Source organism: Adiantum capillus-veneris, chromosome 13 (assembly GCF_014529385.1).
Source record: "Adiantum capillus-veneris isolate H3 chromosome 13, ASM1452938v2, whole genome shotgun sequence".
In the NCBI taxonomy this organism is placed as follows: Eukaryota; Viridiplantae; Streptophyta; class Polypodiopsida; order Polypodiales; family Pteridaceae; genus Adiantum; species Adiantum capillus-veneris.
In genome coordinates, this window is record NC_140943.1 from 103,523,135 (window position 1) to 103,540,286 (window position 17,152).

At 43.2% G+C, this 17,152-nt stretch overlaps 1 protein-coding gene across 1 annotated transcript; it reads left to right on the top strand.

The window, feature by feature from the left end:
- Positions 1-11,619: 11,619 nt before the first annotated feature.
- On the top strand, positions 11,620-12,835 carry LOC147444555 (peroxidase P7-like). The gene is made up of 2 exons (XM_086527883.1): positions 11,620-12,066; positions 12,212-12,835. The coding sequence occupies exons 1-2, from the start codon at positions 11,620-11,622 to the stop codon at positions 12,782-12,784; spliced, it is 1,020 nt and encodes a 339-aa protein (XP_086384009.1). The 3' UTR covers positions 12,785-12,835.
- Positions 12,836-17,152: the final 4,317 nt, after the last annotated feature.

A 17,152-nucleotide genomic window follows, 5' to 3' on the forward strand; every position in this document is an offset into this window, starting at 1 on the left:
CCTAGAACGCCTCTTATCAACTCTATTTTGACTCTGCTTTACTAAAGACTAGAGTCGGCTACAAAAATAGCCACGTTTGGGCTAGCTATTCTTGAAGAGGGTCTGTATCATTGACACACATGCTACGTGATTGTGATTGAGAGTGCAATGGTGATTGTGGTTACGAGTATGTGTGGGATATTGGGATTGGGAGTGAGAGTGAGTGAAATGTGATTGAGAGTGAGATAGCTTGGGGGTCGCCGAGACGTTATGATACAAGGTAGATTCTCTCCTTGTCCTATCTATTCTGCATATTTTCTCAATTTTCTAGTTTTCAGTCCGTGTCCTGTCACAAAGACTAGTGACTTGCACTATGATGTGCATTCGCCTTGTGCTTGGTGTCATAAAATCTAATATTTAACCAACCCAAATGATTTTCTCATATTAAATTGATCACTTAATGTGGGAGAATAAACGGGAACAAGTGTTAAGATATAGATATGTGCTTATAGATCTATCTCAACACGGGCCAATAGTAAAGGGGCCCAATTGGGAGATGGTCTATCAAGATCAAGGCTAACCAATGGAGCATAAGACCTTAGGGTTAGCTTCATTGAAGACCTCCAATAATGTGTGTAAAATTCCTTTGACCTTAGGTAAGCTAGGGCTGAGCTTGAGGTGGGAACCCGGCCCAAACTCGAGGTGCTTGTCGTGCTTGAGGTGCTTGTCCTGCTTGAGGTGCTTGACATGCTTGAGGTGCTTGATTAAGATGATTGAGGTGCTTGACTGGCTCCATGCTTGAGGTGCTTGACTTGGTGCATGATTAAGGTGCTTGAGGTGCCTTGAGAAGCTTGCCTGAGATGCTTGTGGGAACACCCCCTACTTCAAGTGCTTAGTCATGCTTGATGACTAAGGGGCTTGCTCATCCAAAGTCAAAAAGATCCCTACAAGGAGGGGGGCGAGCCTACAGGGGGGGGGGGATGAGAGAGAACACACACACACACACAAGGGAAGCCCCAGCTTGAAGAGGCAGCAAGGACACTTGTCAAGTTCCTCCTCATGTTGCCCTCATGGTGTGCCTAAAACCTATTGGTTGGCCACACAAGGGGTCCAATGATAATAAAGGATATTTAATTTATTGATTTTGCATTTATCAAGTCCTCTCTCTCAAAGGGGAAAGGGGGACACTTGTCCCAAGGCTATCCCTGTTGCTTGTAATGGCTCCTGCTTGTGATTGGCTAGGCTTGGAGGGGTCCAATGAACTTCAAGCATGAGCTACAAGGGGGGGTCGACCCAAGCAAGCTAGGGGGGTTCTTAGGGGGTATACTCACCCACACACACTCACAAACACTCTCATTGTGTACTATGAAAAGTGCAAGAGCTCCCTCTCTTTCTCCAAGCAAGTAGAGGTTGAGAGCCTACACCAACACTCTTGGCTATGGAGTGCAAATCCATCCAAGAGCCATGATTCAATGCTTGAGCTTGCCATCTATTTCTTTTTCATTACTATGCTATTATGTATGCTAGCACAAGAGTTATGATAAGTGAGGAACTAGCTCTTTCTCGTATGAAATGTTTCTTCTTCCTCTTCCCTACCCTCATTCCCTGCTAGCTCTCTCCACCTTCGAAGGTGTTTGAGGTCTTGGGACTAAGGCTTGGTATAGTTAAAGCTTTCTTCAAGTTTAGGTTATACTATGATGGTGATGCATGAAGCTTTCCATCTTCATTGCTTCACCTAGGTCACAAGGAACACAAAGAATGTATTGTAACAAGTCTCTCTTTATGGGAGAAATCATAATACAAATGCCTATTGGAGGGGGGACCGGCTCCACATAAATCCGGTCGTCAACTGTTGTCATGTTCTCTAAATTCTCTCTCTTGCAAAAGTATTGTCTATGCCAAGTTAACTAATTGCTATGATTATGTTGCTATCTTCAATTATGTCAACCCGCTATGCTCACAAAATCATTTCTTGAAAGTACTCTCATTAAATTCCGCTACTCTCAAATTGAATAGGCAAATTCCATTACATTGGTATCAGAGTATTTGGTTTCTCTTTTCTTGCTTAAGAAGAGAGGTCCTTAAGTAGCCTATAAATGGTTGATGTTGTTAATTATAATAGAGTAAGTGGAACTGGGATCTAATATCAGTTTTGTTAAGCCCACTATGTGGGGGATGGTGCACACCTCGGGAGCTTTGGACTTAATAATGGAGTCATTTTAGACTTGCCTACGGCTTTACCATTATTGAGCCATAAGAAGTCCGAAAGGAGCTAGCCCTTGGAAACTCTTCTATGTTAGACCTACTCCTCTATTGTCTATAATTAACCACTTGAGCCGTGGGTGTAGATACTTAAGAGCCGATTTTCAAAGGCTAAGAGGAGTGGCAACTAAGGTTTTGTATTGCCAAAGCATACACTAAGTATAAACATAAATTTTGTTAACATGGCTGACAATAATCAAGAGAGTAGAATGAACATTGATAGCTTTGATTTTGCACATGAAGGTGCTAATGATGATGCTCCCATGTTTGTGAATTATCTCGTCACTAGGTTGCAACAAGCTATGGGCAACCCTGTTTTGCAAGCCGAAGTTACTTAACAACTTCGTGCTTATGGAATTTCCCTTCCTCTCCCAGAGGAGAGAGAGCTTAGGAGGCCTCTTGAAGAGACCCCCAAAAGAAGACTCTCTCCCATTCGAGAGGAGGAATCCAAAGAGAAAGAAAGCAATGACAGTCTAAGTTCTTCTGAAGATGTGGATCCACAAAGACGGCGGTCTAGACGATCGCCTACTCCTCCCAAGAGGAAAAGAGCAACCCATAGTCCTTCTCCTCATCAATCTGAAAGGCAAGAGAGGAAACAAAGGAATAAAAGGGCTAGGAAGAGGTCACCCTCTTCTCCTTCTTCTTCACCTTCCTCCTCTTCCGATGAAAGTTATGGCTATTCTCCTAGAGAATACAAGAGGGGAGGACATCGCAAATCATTTCTTGCATGGAGAAGGTCACAAAAGCTAAAGAAGTTCAAGGAGGGAGGAAAGAGTATCTCTTTTCTCACCTATGATGGCACCTTTGGTGCTACCGACAAAGTGTTGGCCTTCATCCATAAATTTGATGCGGCCTTTAGGGACGAGGGCTTCACAGAGTCCTCCAAGCTACGCCATGTAGCTATGCACTTCCAAAAATCAGCTCGTCAATGGTGGGCTAGCCTTCGTGGCAATGGAGAAGCCCCAAAGACATGGAAAACTCTACGAGTTTCCATCATGAAGCAATTTCTTCCAAGTGATACTAAAGATAAAGTTCTTACCGAATGGCGCGGCTTGAAGCTTCTCTCTCATGAGTCTATCAACAAGTATGTAGACAAGTTTTGGGATTTACATCTCAAAGCTACTGTCTTTCAAAAGATAGACTTTGCCGAGCAAAGACAACAATTTTGTGCAGGATTACCTGAAGAGATGGCCGAATACATCAACTCTCAACGGCCCGGTACTATTACCGAAGTAATCCACCACACCATGGTTGCTTCACGCATCAATTTCCATCAAGGGTCTAGATGTAATGTCAAGCCCATGGAAAACAAAGATAAAAATGATGCAAAGGGGAAATCCAATGCTCAAAATAATTCCCAAGGCACTTCCAACAACAACAATCGGTCCAAGGAGAAGGGAGTTTACAAAGGTAAAAACAAACTCTCTCCTGAAGAGCTTGAAGCTTTTCGCAAGGACCATAAGTGTTTCAAGTGTGGGGAGCAAGGACATGGCTATCGTTCTTGCCCCAAGAAGAATACTCGCAATGAGACTCCTAGGGATTCCACCATCGAAGCTCCAAAAGAGGATGCTCATTGCAAAGGATCATCACTTTCCTATGCGTGGGGAAAGGTAAGAGAGTATGATTCCTTCATCTTGTTTGACCCAGGCTCTACTCTCAACTTCATATCAATAGAGTTGGCCACCAAGTTGGGCATTCAAGCTTTTGAGATGGGAGATATAGTAACAGCTGATGCAGCTTTCAAGGGACAACAAGCCTCCGTTACTCCCTTGATTGGGAAGTTGAGGCTTCATGTCCAAATCTATGTCGACAAAGAAGACTTCTTCATCTCTCCTCTCCAACATCAGGATGTTATCCTAGGGGCACCATGGTTTGATCGCATGGCTGCCAACATGAAGTTCCCTGAAAGGAGAATTTACTTCACCTACAGGGGAAAGAACATGTATATAGATGCTAGTGAGCATGGTCGCACTATTCCACTTGTAAATCCTTTTTCTTTTGATAAATCAATGAAGAACTCAATTTCTGCATACATGATTTATATCAAAGAGTCTCTAAAAGCTAATAATGTTTCATCAAATGAAAATGATAGGAATCAAGAAGAGTTAGACTTGTCTACTTTTCTAAAAGTATTCCAAGATGTGTTCATCGATGATATCCCTATGGACCTACCTCCAAAACGAGGGGATGATGACCATCGTATTGAGCTCCTTCCAGGAAGCTCACCGCCTAACAAATCTCCTTATCGAGTCTCACAAGCTCAACAAGAGGAGATTATGAGGCAAGTACAGGAATTGGTAGACAAAGGGATGGTGAGGCCTAGTTCCTCTCCCTTTTGCTCTCCAGTCCTTTTAGTGCAAAAGAAAGATGGTACATACCGTATGTGTGTAGACTATCGAGCACTAAACCATATCACTATCAAAAACAGATTTCCCGTGCCTCGGGTAGAAGATCTATTTGATAAGCTACAAGGCTCTACCTACTTCAGTAGGATTGACCTTAAGAGTGGCTATCATCAAATAAGGATAGTGGATGAAGATATCCTAATGACCGCGTTTCGCACAACATTTGGTCTTTATGAATATCTAGTCATGCCTTTTGGCTTGACTAATGCACCAGCTACTTTCAATCGTCTCATGGAGAAACTTTTTAGACCATATCATAAATTCACTGGAGTGTTGTTTGATGATATCATCATTTACTCCAAGTCTTTGGAGGAACATAAGCAACATCTCCAAGTGATTTTTCAAGCCTTGAGGGAGAACAAACTTTTTCTCAACCAAAAGAAAAGTGAATTCTTCTTTCAAGAGATTCAATATCTAGGTCATATTATCTCTCACGATGGTATTTGTATGGATCCATCAAAGTTAGAGGTAATAAAATCATGGCCTAACCCAAGGAATCTAGATGAGCTAAGAAGCTTTATTGGTATGTGTGCATACTATAAACGCTTCATAGCAAAATTCTCTCAAGTAGCAGGACCACTACACGACTTAACAAAGAAGAACGTTAAGTTTGTATGGACTGCTAAGGAGCAAAATGCTTTTGAAAAACTCAAAGAGAAGCTTACTTCCCAACCAGTCCTCGTGCTTCCGGATCTCTCAAAGCCATTTGAGGTCCAATGTGATGCTTGTGGTGATTGCCTTGGAGCGGTTTTGCTTCAAGAAGGGCATGCCATAGCATATGAGAGCCGAAGGCTCAATAGTGATGAACGAGTCTTGGGCATTTATGAGAAAGAGCTTTTAGCTGTTCTACATGCCCTAGACACATGGAAGCACTACCTATTGGGGACTCCATTTATCCTACGAACCGAACACCAAAGTCTCAAGTATTTCATGATGCAAACCAAGCTTTCCGACAGACAAATGAGGTGGGAAAATTTTATTTCGCAATTTAATTTCCATATTGCTCACATAGCTGGTAAGCACAATCAAGTTGCCGATGCACTTTCATGAGGACCAAAAGTTAATGCGGTGTCTATAGCTACTCACAAAGATCTATCCTCTATGATAGATGAGTATGCTACTGACCCTAACTTTAGAGACATAATGTTAGCCCTTTCTTTGGGGAAGAAAGAGGAACCATTCACCTTGTAGGATGGTTATCTTCTCCACGGCAATCGGCTATGTGTTACCCATTCCCTTCATGAGAAGGTTATGTATGAATCCCATGCTCCTCCATATGCAGGGCATAGAGGTATTCAACCTACTCTCCGAGGAGTAGAAGACGTATTTCTATTGGCCTACCATGAAAGTGGACATACAAGAGTATGTTTCAAAATGTGTAGTATGCCAAAAGACCAAGTATGATAGAGGGAAGCAACCTGGATTACTCCAGCCATTGCCTATTCCAAATTCACCATGGGAGAGTATATCCATGGATTTCATCTTTGGATTACCCAAGTCTATCCATGGGAATACAGGAATATGGACAATAGTCGACAGGTTTAGCAAGCAAGCACATTTTATTCCTGTCAAAAAGACTATTAAGGCACATCAAATTAAAACTCTCTTCATATCTCAGATTTTCAAGCACCATGGATTACCCACATCCATCGTGTCAGATAGAGATCCTAGAATGACCAGTAATTTTTGGAAAGGTCTCTTTGAAAATCTAGGAACAAGATTGAATTTCTCTTTGGCCTATCACCCACAAATGGATGGCCAAAGTGAGATAGCCAATCTTACGATACTCGATCTACTCAAGACTTATGTTACCGAAGTAGATCAACGCTCACAATGGGAAAAATATTTACCTCTAGTAGAGTATGCCTACAATAATACTGTCCATACTTCTACGGGGAAAGCACCTTTCGAGATCATAGAGGGAAGACCTAAAAGTCCCTTGCTACTCAAAGTACATGGGAAGATCTTCGCCGCCGATGAGTATAGCCGTGACCTACAAGAATCTTTTCAAAAGATTAGGGAGGCTATAGCCATCTCTCAACAAAGGCAAAAAGCTGCTACTGATAATCACAGAAGAGTCTTAATGTTCAAAGAAAATGATTGGGTCTTACTCAAGTTTCCTAAGGCTCGATTAAGGCAAACGACGGGCAAAAATCCTACGGGCCATCAAAAGTATTATGCTAAACTAGAAAAAAGATACTATGGTCCTTTCCAAATCTTGAAGCCCATCAGTGAGACGACTTATCAACTCAAGTTGCCCAACCATTGGCTTATATACAATGCCTTTCATGTAAGCCTACTTAAGCCCTACAAAGGAGAGCCACCAACCGAACCAATTATTGAAGACCCTCTCGAAGTTGAAGACCAAGAAGAGGTGCTACAACCCGAAGCTATCCTTCGGCATGAAGACAAGGTACTACGACATGGTAAGATAATCCGACGGTATCTTATTAAGTTCAAAAATTATCCTTTTGAAGATGCTAGATGGATGCAAGGAGTACAACTTAAGGATAGTATGAACCTTGTCAATGCTTACAATGCTACATTAGAGTAAGCAAATGTACAAATTTCTTCTAAATGACTCATGTTTTTTTCTTATAAGACTAGTCCTCTTTTTAATTGTGCACAAATTTAACTAGTATGCATGCTTAGAATCATGTTTGTGATGACGACGTCTCTCAAACACCAAGTAGAATTTGTCACTCTCCTTTGGGAGAATGAAATGGACTAAAGAGCAGACATGCTTGCGGCAGCTATGTCTCCCAAGCACCAAATGGATTAGTCATCCATCTTGGAAATATGTCGTAGGGTAAAAAAGGGATCCTCTACCCGCTAAGTACAATTCACTAATGACTAAGGCTTTATCTCTTCTACCTCATAGTGGAGGACGACTATGATTTCAAGAGAGAGGTAATGTCATAAAATCTAATATTTAACCAACCCAAATGATTTTCTCATATTAAATTGATCACTTAATGTGGGAGAATAAACGGGAACAAGTGTTAAGATATAGATATGTGCTTATAGATCTATCTCAACACGGGCCAATAGTAAAGGGGCCCAAATGGGAGATGGTCTATCAAGAGCAAGGCTAACCAATGGAGCATAAGACCTTAGGGTTAGATTCATTGAAGACCTCCAATAATGTGTGTAAAAGTCCTTTGACCTTAGGTAAGCTAGGGTTGAGCTTGAGGTGGGAACCCGGCCCAAACTCGAGGTGCTTGTCGTGCTTGAGGTGCTTGTCGTGCTTGAGGTGCTTGATTAAGATGCTTGAGGTGCTTGATTAAGATGCTTGAGGTGCTTGACTGGCTCCATGCTTGAGGTGCTTGACTTGGTGCATGATTAAGGTGCTTGAGGTGCCTTGAGAAGCTTGTCTGAGATGCTTGTGGGAACACCCCCTACTTCAAGTGCTTAGTCATGCTTGATGACTAAGGGGCTTGCTCATCCAAAGTCAAAAAGATCCCTACAAGGAGGGGGGCGAGCCTACAAGGGGGGGGGGGATGAGAGAGAACACACACACACACACACACACACACACACACACACACACACACACACACACACAAGGGAAGCCCCAGCTTGAAGAGGCAGCAAGGACACTTGTCAAGTTCCTCCTCATGTTGCCCTCATGGTGTGCCTGAAACCTATTGGTTGGCCACCCAAGGGGTCCAATGATAATAAAGGATATTTAATTTATTGATTTTGCATTTATCAAGTCCTCTCTCTCAAAGGGGAAAGGGGGACACTTGTCCCAAGGCTATCCCTGTTGCTTGTAATGGCTCTTGCTTGTGATTGGCTAGGCGTGGAGGGGTCCAATGAACTTCAAGCATGAGCTACAAGGGGGGGTCGACCCAAGCAAGCTAGGGGGGTGCTTAGGGGGTATACTCACCCACACACACACACACAAACACTCTCATTGTGTACTATGCAAAGTGCAAGAGCTCCCTCTCTTTCTCCAAGCAAGTAGAGGTTGAGACCCTACACCAACACTCTTGGCTATGGAGTGCAAATCCATCCAAGAGCCATGCTTCAATGCTTGAGCTTGCCATCTATTTCTTCTTCATTACTATGCTATTATGTATGCTAGCACAAGAGTTATGATAAGTGAGGAACTAACTCTTTCTCGTATGAAATGTTTCTTCTTCCTCTTCCCTACCCTCATTCCCTGCTAGCTCTCTCCACCTTCGAAGGTGTTTGAGGTCTAGGGACTGAGGCTTGGTATAGTTAAAGCTTTCTTCAAGCTAGTTTAGGTTATGCTATGATGGTGATGCATGAAGCTTTCCATCTTCATTGCTTCACCTAGGTCACAAGGAACACGAAGAATGTATTGTAACAAGTCTCTCTTTATGGGAGAAATCATAATACAAATGCCTATTGGAGGGGGGACCGGCTCCACATAAATCCGGTCCTCAACTGTTGTCATGTTCTCTAAATTCTCTCTCTTGCAAAAGTATTGTCTATGCCAAGTTAACTAATTGCTATGATTATGTTGCTATCTTCAATTATGTCAACCCGCTATGCTCACAAAATCATTTCTTGAAAGTACTCTTATTAAATTCCGCTACTCTCAAATTGAATAGGCAAATTCCATTACACTTGGGATACACAAAGGAATTGCCATAATTGATGGTAAGAATAGGATGGTTTCTCTCAATGTGGTGGCATGCATGCATGTACACATTTTGAGAGAGAGAGAGAGAGAGAGAGAGAGAGAGAGAGAGAGAGAGAGAGAGAGAGAGAGAGTTTGAAACAATCTTAGACTATGCGAAAGGTCTTACCCTGACTTTTTTGTTCAGACAATTGGCCTAAGGCAGCATCCAAACTATGTTCTCAAGCATAGACTAAGGGGTGTGCTTTCCCGAGCCAGTAGAGGTATGGACGGCACTCCAACATTAGAGTTTGGGTGGCGGAAAAAGTGACTATGAGGTGGATCGATCCACACGTTGGGAGGCCACACCAACTTGGGAGGTTTGCGGGATAGATTGAGTCATGAGCAATGTGAACCGAGCCCTTAGTTCAACTCATTCCTCACGCAAAATAGGATAAGGCAAAATAAGCCCTTAGAGGGCTCCCCCATAAGCCCTGCTGTCACGGGAACCGAATAATAGAGATAGACAGCAAAATAAAGAAAGAAATCTTTGTATTGATAGTGTTTGATACAACAGAGGAGCAATTGAATATATATATGGGCGCACTCCGTTGTACGGAGCTCGAACCTCCCGACCACCCCCGAGCTTCAATTCGCTTGCATGCAGCGTCTCACTCGCACTCGCACTCGCACTCGCACTCGCAGAAGAGAGAATGGTGAATCACCCCCAAAACGCACCACCCGTCCTTCTATTCTCCTCTAGAAAGCCTGCGACCTCTTAAAATAGCCGCTTTTCTTTTTTTGGCGCTCGGTCGACTCGACTTGCGCGCCAATATACCTGCGAGAACAAGGTAAAAAGAAACGTGATCGTGAAGCGATCCGTCCACAATTTTTCAGCTGTCTTCAACTGAACATAACTCCCAAACGGAGCCAAAACAGCCCAAGTCCGTCTCATACAATCTTGTTGCCCTCGTTGCGCTCTTCGACGGCTATGTGATGAAAAATTTCCATAGCCTGCTCCGATTTGTTGAAAATCAACCTGCAAAACAGCATTTTCTACAAAAACGATGCAAAAACAGCAAATCCAACTTTTTTTCTTAATCTTTGGCCTTCAACGAGCATCAAAACATCAAAATCTCTAAAGACTCAAAGAACCAAAGTTGTTCCTTATAACGCAGGCTTCAATCGCTTCATACATCACTTTTTCAAAATCCCACGTTAACGCCTTCAAAAATGCCCCAGAAAGTGCCTTCTGGATCAAAAAATTTTATCGGACGAAAACAATCCACACATCCTTCTACACAGTGGACTAACTTTAAAATGACAAAAACTTCCTAGAAAACAAAATTTATTACTAAAACACCTCGAAATCAAATCTTGTTACACCTGCAAAATGGAGGGCTCATAATATCGTGCAAGGCCCTCTCTGCCGGAATCAGAGCCTCATACACTGCTGCAACCTAGCGGTTTTACCTGTAATTATCGGTCAACTCTGCAGATTTTGTGTGTGGTGCGGAGGAGGTTACCCACTTCTGCTTGTAAAAAGGCGATTCTCAATTGTAGGGGGTGCTTTAAGTGCCCCCCAACGAAAAGGTAGGGAGCTCTTCCGGTGATGGCGTAGCAGCCTGTCGAAAAGACCGGAGTCCTTATGGGGCTGCAGCAATTTCTCATGAGGGCCCTCCAAAGACGCCTTCAGAGGGCCTATGGGGGAGCCCTCTTAGTTCAACCAAATAGCAGCGGTTCGACTTCAACTTGAGTTGCAACAGCGCCACATATCATCACATGCAACCAAATAGTAGGCTACTTAGAAATAATAGGCTACTTAGAAATAAGTCGGGAAGAGAAGGAAAACCTTTTAACGATAAATAATATTAATATAATGATAAGGTAAAGTTGGATGGTTGACGTTAACGTCGACATTAACGTCGTCCTGGGCGAAACTTTCTCGAGAGCGTCTCAAGGAGAAATGTTCAACAGGAGGTGCGCTAGTACTGGCAGAAGACGTTCTCGACGAATGTACTATGAGAGAGAGCGAGAGAGCGAGAGGGAAACTATGTGCTGCACGTAGCCGTGAGAAGCACGTAAGTAATTATGCATGAGCATCATTGAGCATGCATGTATATTGCAGAGATCAGCTGTGCAAAGACTCGTTCTTGAGGGCCAGCTCGATCTCCTCGACCCATCTTCTCCTACTACATATATCGACTCCAGCCAACTATAAGCTGAGCACCTAGCTTTTTGTACAGTACTTTAGATCAAATCGCGCTCTAGCTACACCCTAAATATCATACAGCTGCGCTTGCTGATCAGCTGTACAGCATTAATATTGCCATTTTACCCACTGCTTCGGCTGATCTGCATCTGTTCCTGATAAATATATTTGCCATGGCCGGACGTCCTGTGAATGCTCTAGTCATTAGGCTCCTGCTTGTTAGCTTGACCATCGGCATATTGGGAAGCGTCGACGCCGGCCGCAGCTTGCAAGGCAGGAGCGACCCGCTGCAGTATAGCTTCTACAAGAGCAGCTGCCCCAGCGCTGAGTCTATCGTGCGGCAGGTGGTGAGCAACGCAGTCTCCCACGAGGCCCGCATGGCCGGCTCGCTGCTGCGATTGCATTTCCACGATTGCTTTGTGCAGGGGTGCGATGGGTCGCTGCTGCTCAAGAGCATCCCGGGCGTGCTGGAAGGCGAACAGGAGGCCCGCCCCAACGACAACTCCGTGCGGGGCTTCGAGGTGGTAGACGACATCAAGTCCGCGCTGGAGAAGGAGTGCCCGGGAGTCGTCTCCTGCGCCGACATCCTAGCCATGGCCGCGCGCGACTCCGTGGCGGTGGTAAGCTTTAGTCGAATATGTTGCTCGCTTCAAATTGTCCTGCTTGCATCTGCTGCCGCTTATGTATAATCTGAATCCTCATATGTTCACTCTACTAATATTCTAAAGTGTAAGTGCTAATGATCTCACTCTGTCTGCACTGCAGAGCGGCGGCCCATCCTATCCCGTGCTGCTCGGCCGGCGTGACAGCCTTACCGCCAGCCGCTCCCTCGCAAACCAGAACCTGCCCGGATTCAACTTCAACGTCAGCGACCTCGTCGCCAACTTCGCTAACGTTGGCCTCTCCCCCAAGGACATGGTGGTGCTCTCTGGCGGCCACACCATCGGCAAGGCCAATTGCAACAGCTTCGCTGCACGTCTGACCCCCAATGCGGACGACCCCACCGCCCTCGAGTCCGCCTACCGCGAGTCGCTTGTGCCGCAGTGCCCTACCGGTGCCAATGCTGCCTTTGTTGACCTCGACGTCGCCTCCCCTACGCTCTTTGACAATGGCTACTACTCCAACCTCCTGAGAAGCCGCGGACTCCTCCACTCCGACCAGGTGCTCTACTCCACCCCCAGCACCACACATGACCAGGTGGCCCGCTACGCTAAGAGCCAGGCCGCCTTCTTCGCCGACTTCACCACCGCCATGATCAAGATGGGCAATATCGCCCCCCTCACCGGCTCTACGCAAGGAGAGGTGCGCACCCAATGCGGCTTCGTCAACAGCAGCTAGCCAGTTCTTACAAGCTGGACTTTCTCCCTACAACGTTGGCTGACTGCTTTCAACCCCTTGAAAAAAAGTAATATTCACAACATTTTAGCACCCACATAACATTCAACTATGGTTCCTCATTCTTTTATTCAAGTTATTTTGTATATAAAATGTAAAATTCAATGAGCTTGAAAAGTGTTGCTTTCGTCGTTGTTGAGGTGGTCTAGTCTTGTCAAACAAGTGTGCTTTGACTTTGATTGGTTTGTATAGGAGATTGTTCCTTAATCAATTTTATATTTAGCGGTTTTTGTATACCAAAGCAAACTTTCAATTAGCTTGAGAAGTATTGCTTTCATTGTCTTACCAAACAAGAAAGGGTGGTCTAGTCTTACCAAACAAGAGCGCTTTGACCAGTTTGTATAGCAGATTATTCCATAATCCATTCAATTCATGAGAGTATCCGTAAAATTTCATTGATCATACTATAATGGTGATTATTCGATTGTGAAAGAAGAAGATTCGATCTTATAAATGAAACCAAATATTTTTCCTTTTTACTGATATTTTCATCCTCCATTTTGTTCCACTATAATTTCAGACTATTATTCTCATTCTGCACCGTCCTGATCACTATGGGCAACATTGCCCCACTCACTCGCTCGACGCATGCCGAGTTATACAATACCCAATGTATTTATATCAACAACAACTCGCTAGAACTTCTCCCTACAAGGTCGAACCAATATTATGAATACTCATTGAGCGGATTAAGGAGGTCAAAGTATACATGAATATTATGAATACTCATTGAGCGGATTAAGGAGGTCAAAGTGTACATGAATTTCCTAAATATTGAGAAAGGAAATTCATTCTTTCGGGCCCTTGAAATTGGTGAATACATAATATTCACTAATTTATATCTACTCACTGGGGTGTATAGGTGTCCGAGCAAATTGATGTGTGTGCAGAGAGGGATAAAGAGGTGTTATGTGTGTGGTTGAGAATTAGGAGGTAATTAAGCTAATTGGAACCTCGATTGGAATGCACTAAGCTATGCTTTTATGTGAGACTCTCTGCTTGGGTATGCTCAAACGAGTGTTTTTAATGAATTTTTGCTACTCAATGTATTCTTGGAGAGGATATTGGTGTTGTGATTCCACCTAATCTATGGAGATGTGTGTGTGTTGTCAAGTGCATCCCTACCACCACCCCCCCCCCTCTTTCCATTTTCTAGTGTTCCCATTGAGCACTATTTGATTAATCTTGGTTGAAGAAAAAACGGTTCCTCAAGACGAAGAACAGTTTTCGGATTGCTTGGTAAAAGGTTGGGTGTTCAATTCACGAGTTGATGAAGATGATGATGCCATGCGTTGGTCTGATTTTCATAGGAGTTGAAGATCATGGAGATTGGTTAGCAGATTTCAAGCTATGGATTTTGTCAATGCGCACGATGACAGATGAGGAGAAGTTGCAACGATGTCATTTGTTAATGCATGGATGGACGAAGGTCTGGCCTGATGGTCTGAAGGGTGGCAATCAAAGTACATGGGAAATGTGGACTCCATTTTTGGGAAATTCTAGAAAGACAATTTCTCTTTGGGAAGTAGATGCATTAAAGTTGAAGGCGTTAAAGCAAGATGTAATGATTTTGCAATTTTTCTTGAGAAATTTGAAAGTTGTTGGAGATAGTTGGAAGTTGCTACTATATCATCTTGAGCCTTTAAAATCTGGAAAAGGGGGTGTGACAGTTGGACAAGTGAACATGACATAATGGTACAAGGGAATTTGAATTTGGGGAGGGGGGTAAGGGGGTTTTGCTTCAATCTTAACCATTATATAGGATTGGTATCCAAGGGATCTTACCAAAAGGCACCTTCCAAACTCCACCCTTGATCTTGAGTGGGATCCAATGGCTAGGAAGGGCTCCCCTCTCATAAGGCACCTTTCAACATCCTCTGCTGATCTTGAGCAAGATCTAATGGCCAATATTGCACCCCAGCCTTGCTCTTTTATCCATTGGGAAATTTTCACCTTCCCCTCCAATGAACCAATGGTCCATATTCCAAGGCCATCCTCCATCTCTTTTGTACTATATTGGCCTACTGAATATGGACCAAAGACCCCATTAGTTACTTTCCTTTGAAAACTGGCATATGCTAGCTCAAAATCACCAAGAGGATTTTTGTGTCCCCTTAACCTCCAAGCAATTAAAAATTTAATCCGAAACCTAACAAGGTCCCAAAGACGTCCAATATTTTCCTAATGTTTAGCCAAGGTGCAGAGCAAAAAAGTATAGAGAAAGTTGGATATGGGCTTGTTGAAGCTTGCAAATTATGTGCCTATTTTGATAGTGGTGCATCATATGGGGCTAGGTTCGGTAAGATCCGTTGTCAATTATGCTCCTTTAAAGTTTCCTATTTGCAATGTGTCTATGTCAATGGAAAAAGGCTTGACAACGACAACGATGAGGATTTTGTTGAAGAGGACCTGGATGCAAAGAGGATAACATATGCAAAGTCTAAAGAGCAGCATGAAGAGGTAAAGGGGAACGTTCTCATGAATTTTATGTATGCAAAGGTAGAAGAGTGTAGAAAAGTTGCAAATACCAAGGATTTAGAAGAAGAAGAAGAGGATGTACAAAGCCAAGGTAGTCGGCAAGCCCTTGTGTAGTAGGAGGATAAGGATGCAGATACGGAGTCTCCCTATGGTGATGACAATGATGATATGAGCTCAAACTTCTTGGACCTAGGTAAAGAGGATAGCTTGGATGAGGAGTTCACCTTCTTTGGTAATCAGAGAGATTTTGATGGCTCACTGATGGTAAGGTTGGAAATGTGGATGGGGAGCAGGTGAAAGTGTCCAAGCTTGTGACTGTGGATGTGCAAGTGGAGGTAGTATGCGGTACCATGCCAATGGCTATGCTTATGAAGGTTACCGTCGAGTGTATTGTGGTTGTGCAGTTTCTGCAAGGATTTTCTAGGAAGGATGAGTCCACATTCATGGATGACCAAGCTCACATAGGTCATGTACATAAGAATGAAAGTGAAGTGCAAAGCAAGGGGGCTAGGTAACCCTCTCCTATGCTTGGTGATGCTAATACGCAAGAAGAGGAGGTATGGCATGCTTTCTTGTAGGGATTGACCAATGAAGAGCAGGTGAATTAAGATTTCTATTGAAGTGATGTTTGAATCATATGACTCAGTTTTTGTGGATAGTGTTGCCAATGTGGCTATGGGCATCAGTACAGAGTAGTAAAGTGTGGAGCCTGCTCCAATCAAAGAGCTTACGGTTGAAGAATTTTAAGCAGATCAGATATGCTTGGCTTTTCAAGAAGAGAAAACATAGGTCATGTGTCTAAATGAGATTTTAAAGGAGGCATGCACATTGCGGTTGATGAGTATGATTATGAAAGTATCAATCAAGTGCACCTTGCATCAACTAAAGGATTTTTTAGGAAATTTTCTGTATGAAACCCTCCCTACTTTATGGTTGGGTGGGAGATTCAAATGTTTGTGTTCACATTGATGATATGCATTGTGATACTACGAGTGAATCATCCTAGATATAGGTGGATATTTGGACATGTGAAATGGTGTTGCTGACATCTTGTTTGAATCATTCATTCCATGTGTGGATAAAGCATTACACGAGGGTGCTTCGTATGGATGGTGATGAACAAAGTTTTTTGTTTAACCATAGATGTGGTGATAGTTTCTTGCCAAATACATCAAAAGATTTTCTATTTGATCCGCATGGCAGGCACTTTGTGATGAAGGAGGTTAAGAAACCAACCTAATGAAGATTAGTAGGAATGTGAAGAAAACTTAGCAGGTTGTAAGTTCAATAAATAGATTTATTTGCTGAGCATGAATGCTCAACTAGGAGGTGAGCAATGATGGTGTAGCCAAAGAGTGTTGATGCCAAAAATAGAATAAAGCAGCATCAAGGGTGTTTACAAGTGTGTGACCAAATGTTAGACTAGGTATAAAGACCCAGTGCAGGTGAAGGAGTTCGTAGCTATGCAAGCCAAGTGCAGGGATTCAATGCTTGAGAAAAAGGGTTTTTACCATGTGAAAAGTCTCTTAGAATATGAAAGGCAATTTGGTAGTGGAGACCATGTGATTAGTGAAAAAAAGGAAACTGTGTGAGAGAATTAAGTCCACTACATGAGGGAGGCCAAAAAGTGCCATTCTATAAAAAAAATATAAAACATGTTGTTGTAAGCATTTTTGACACCCCGTTTTTCTAAATTTTTGCATGTGGTTATGATGAACAATGTCAAAATGGTGTGTGGATCTTTTTTTTTTTGTGGGCTTTTTAGTTTGGCTTAGAAAGCACATGTATTGCAAGGCACGTCGCTAATGTAGCGCCATCTACTGGGTTACTATA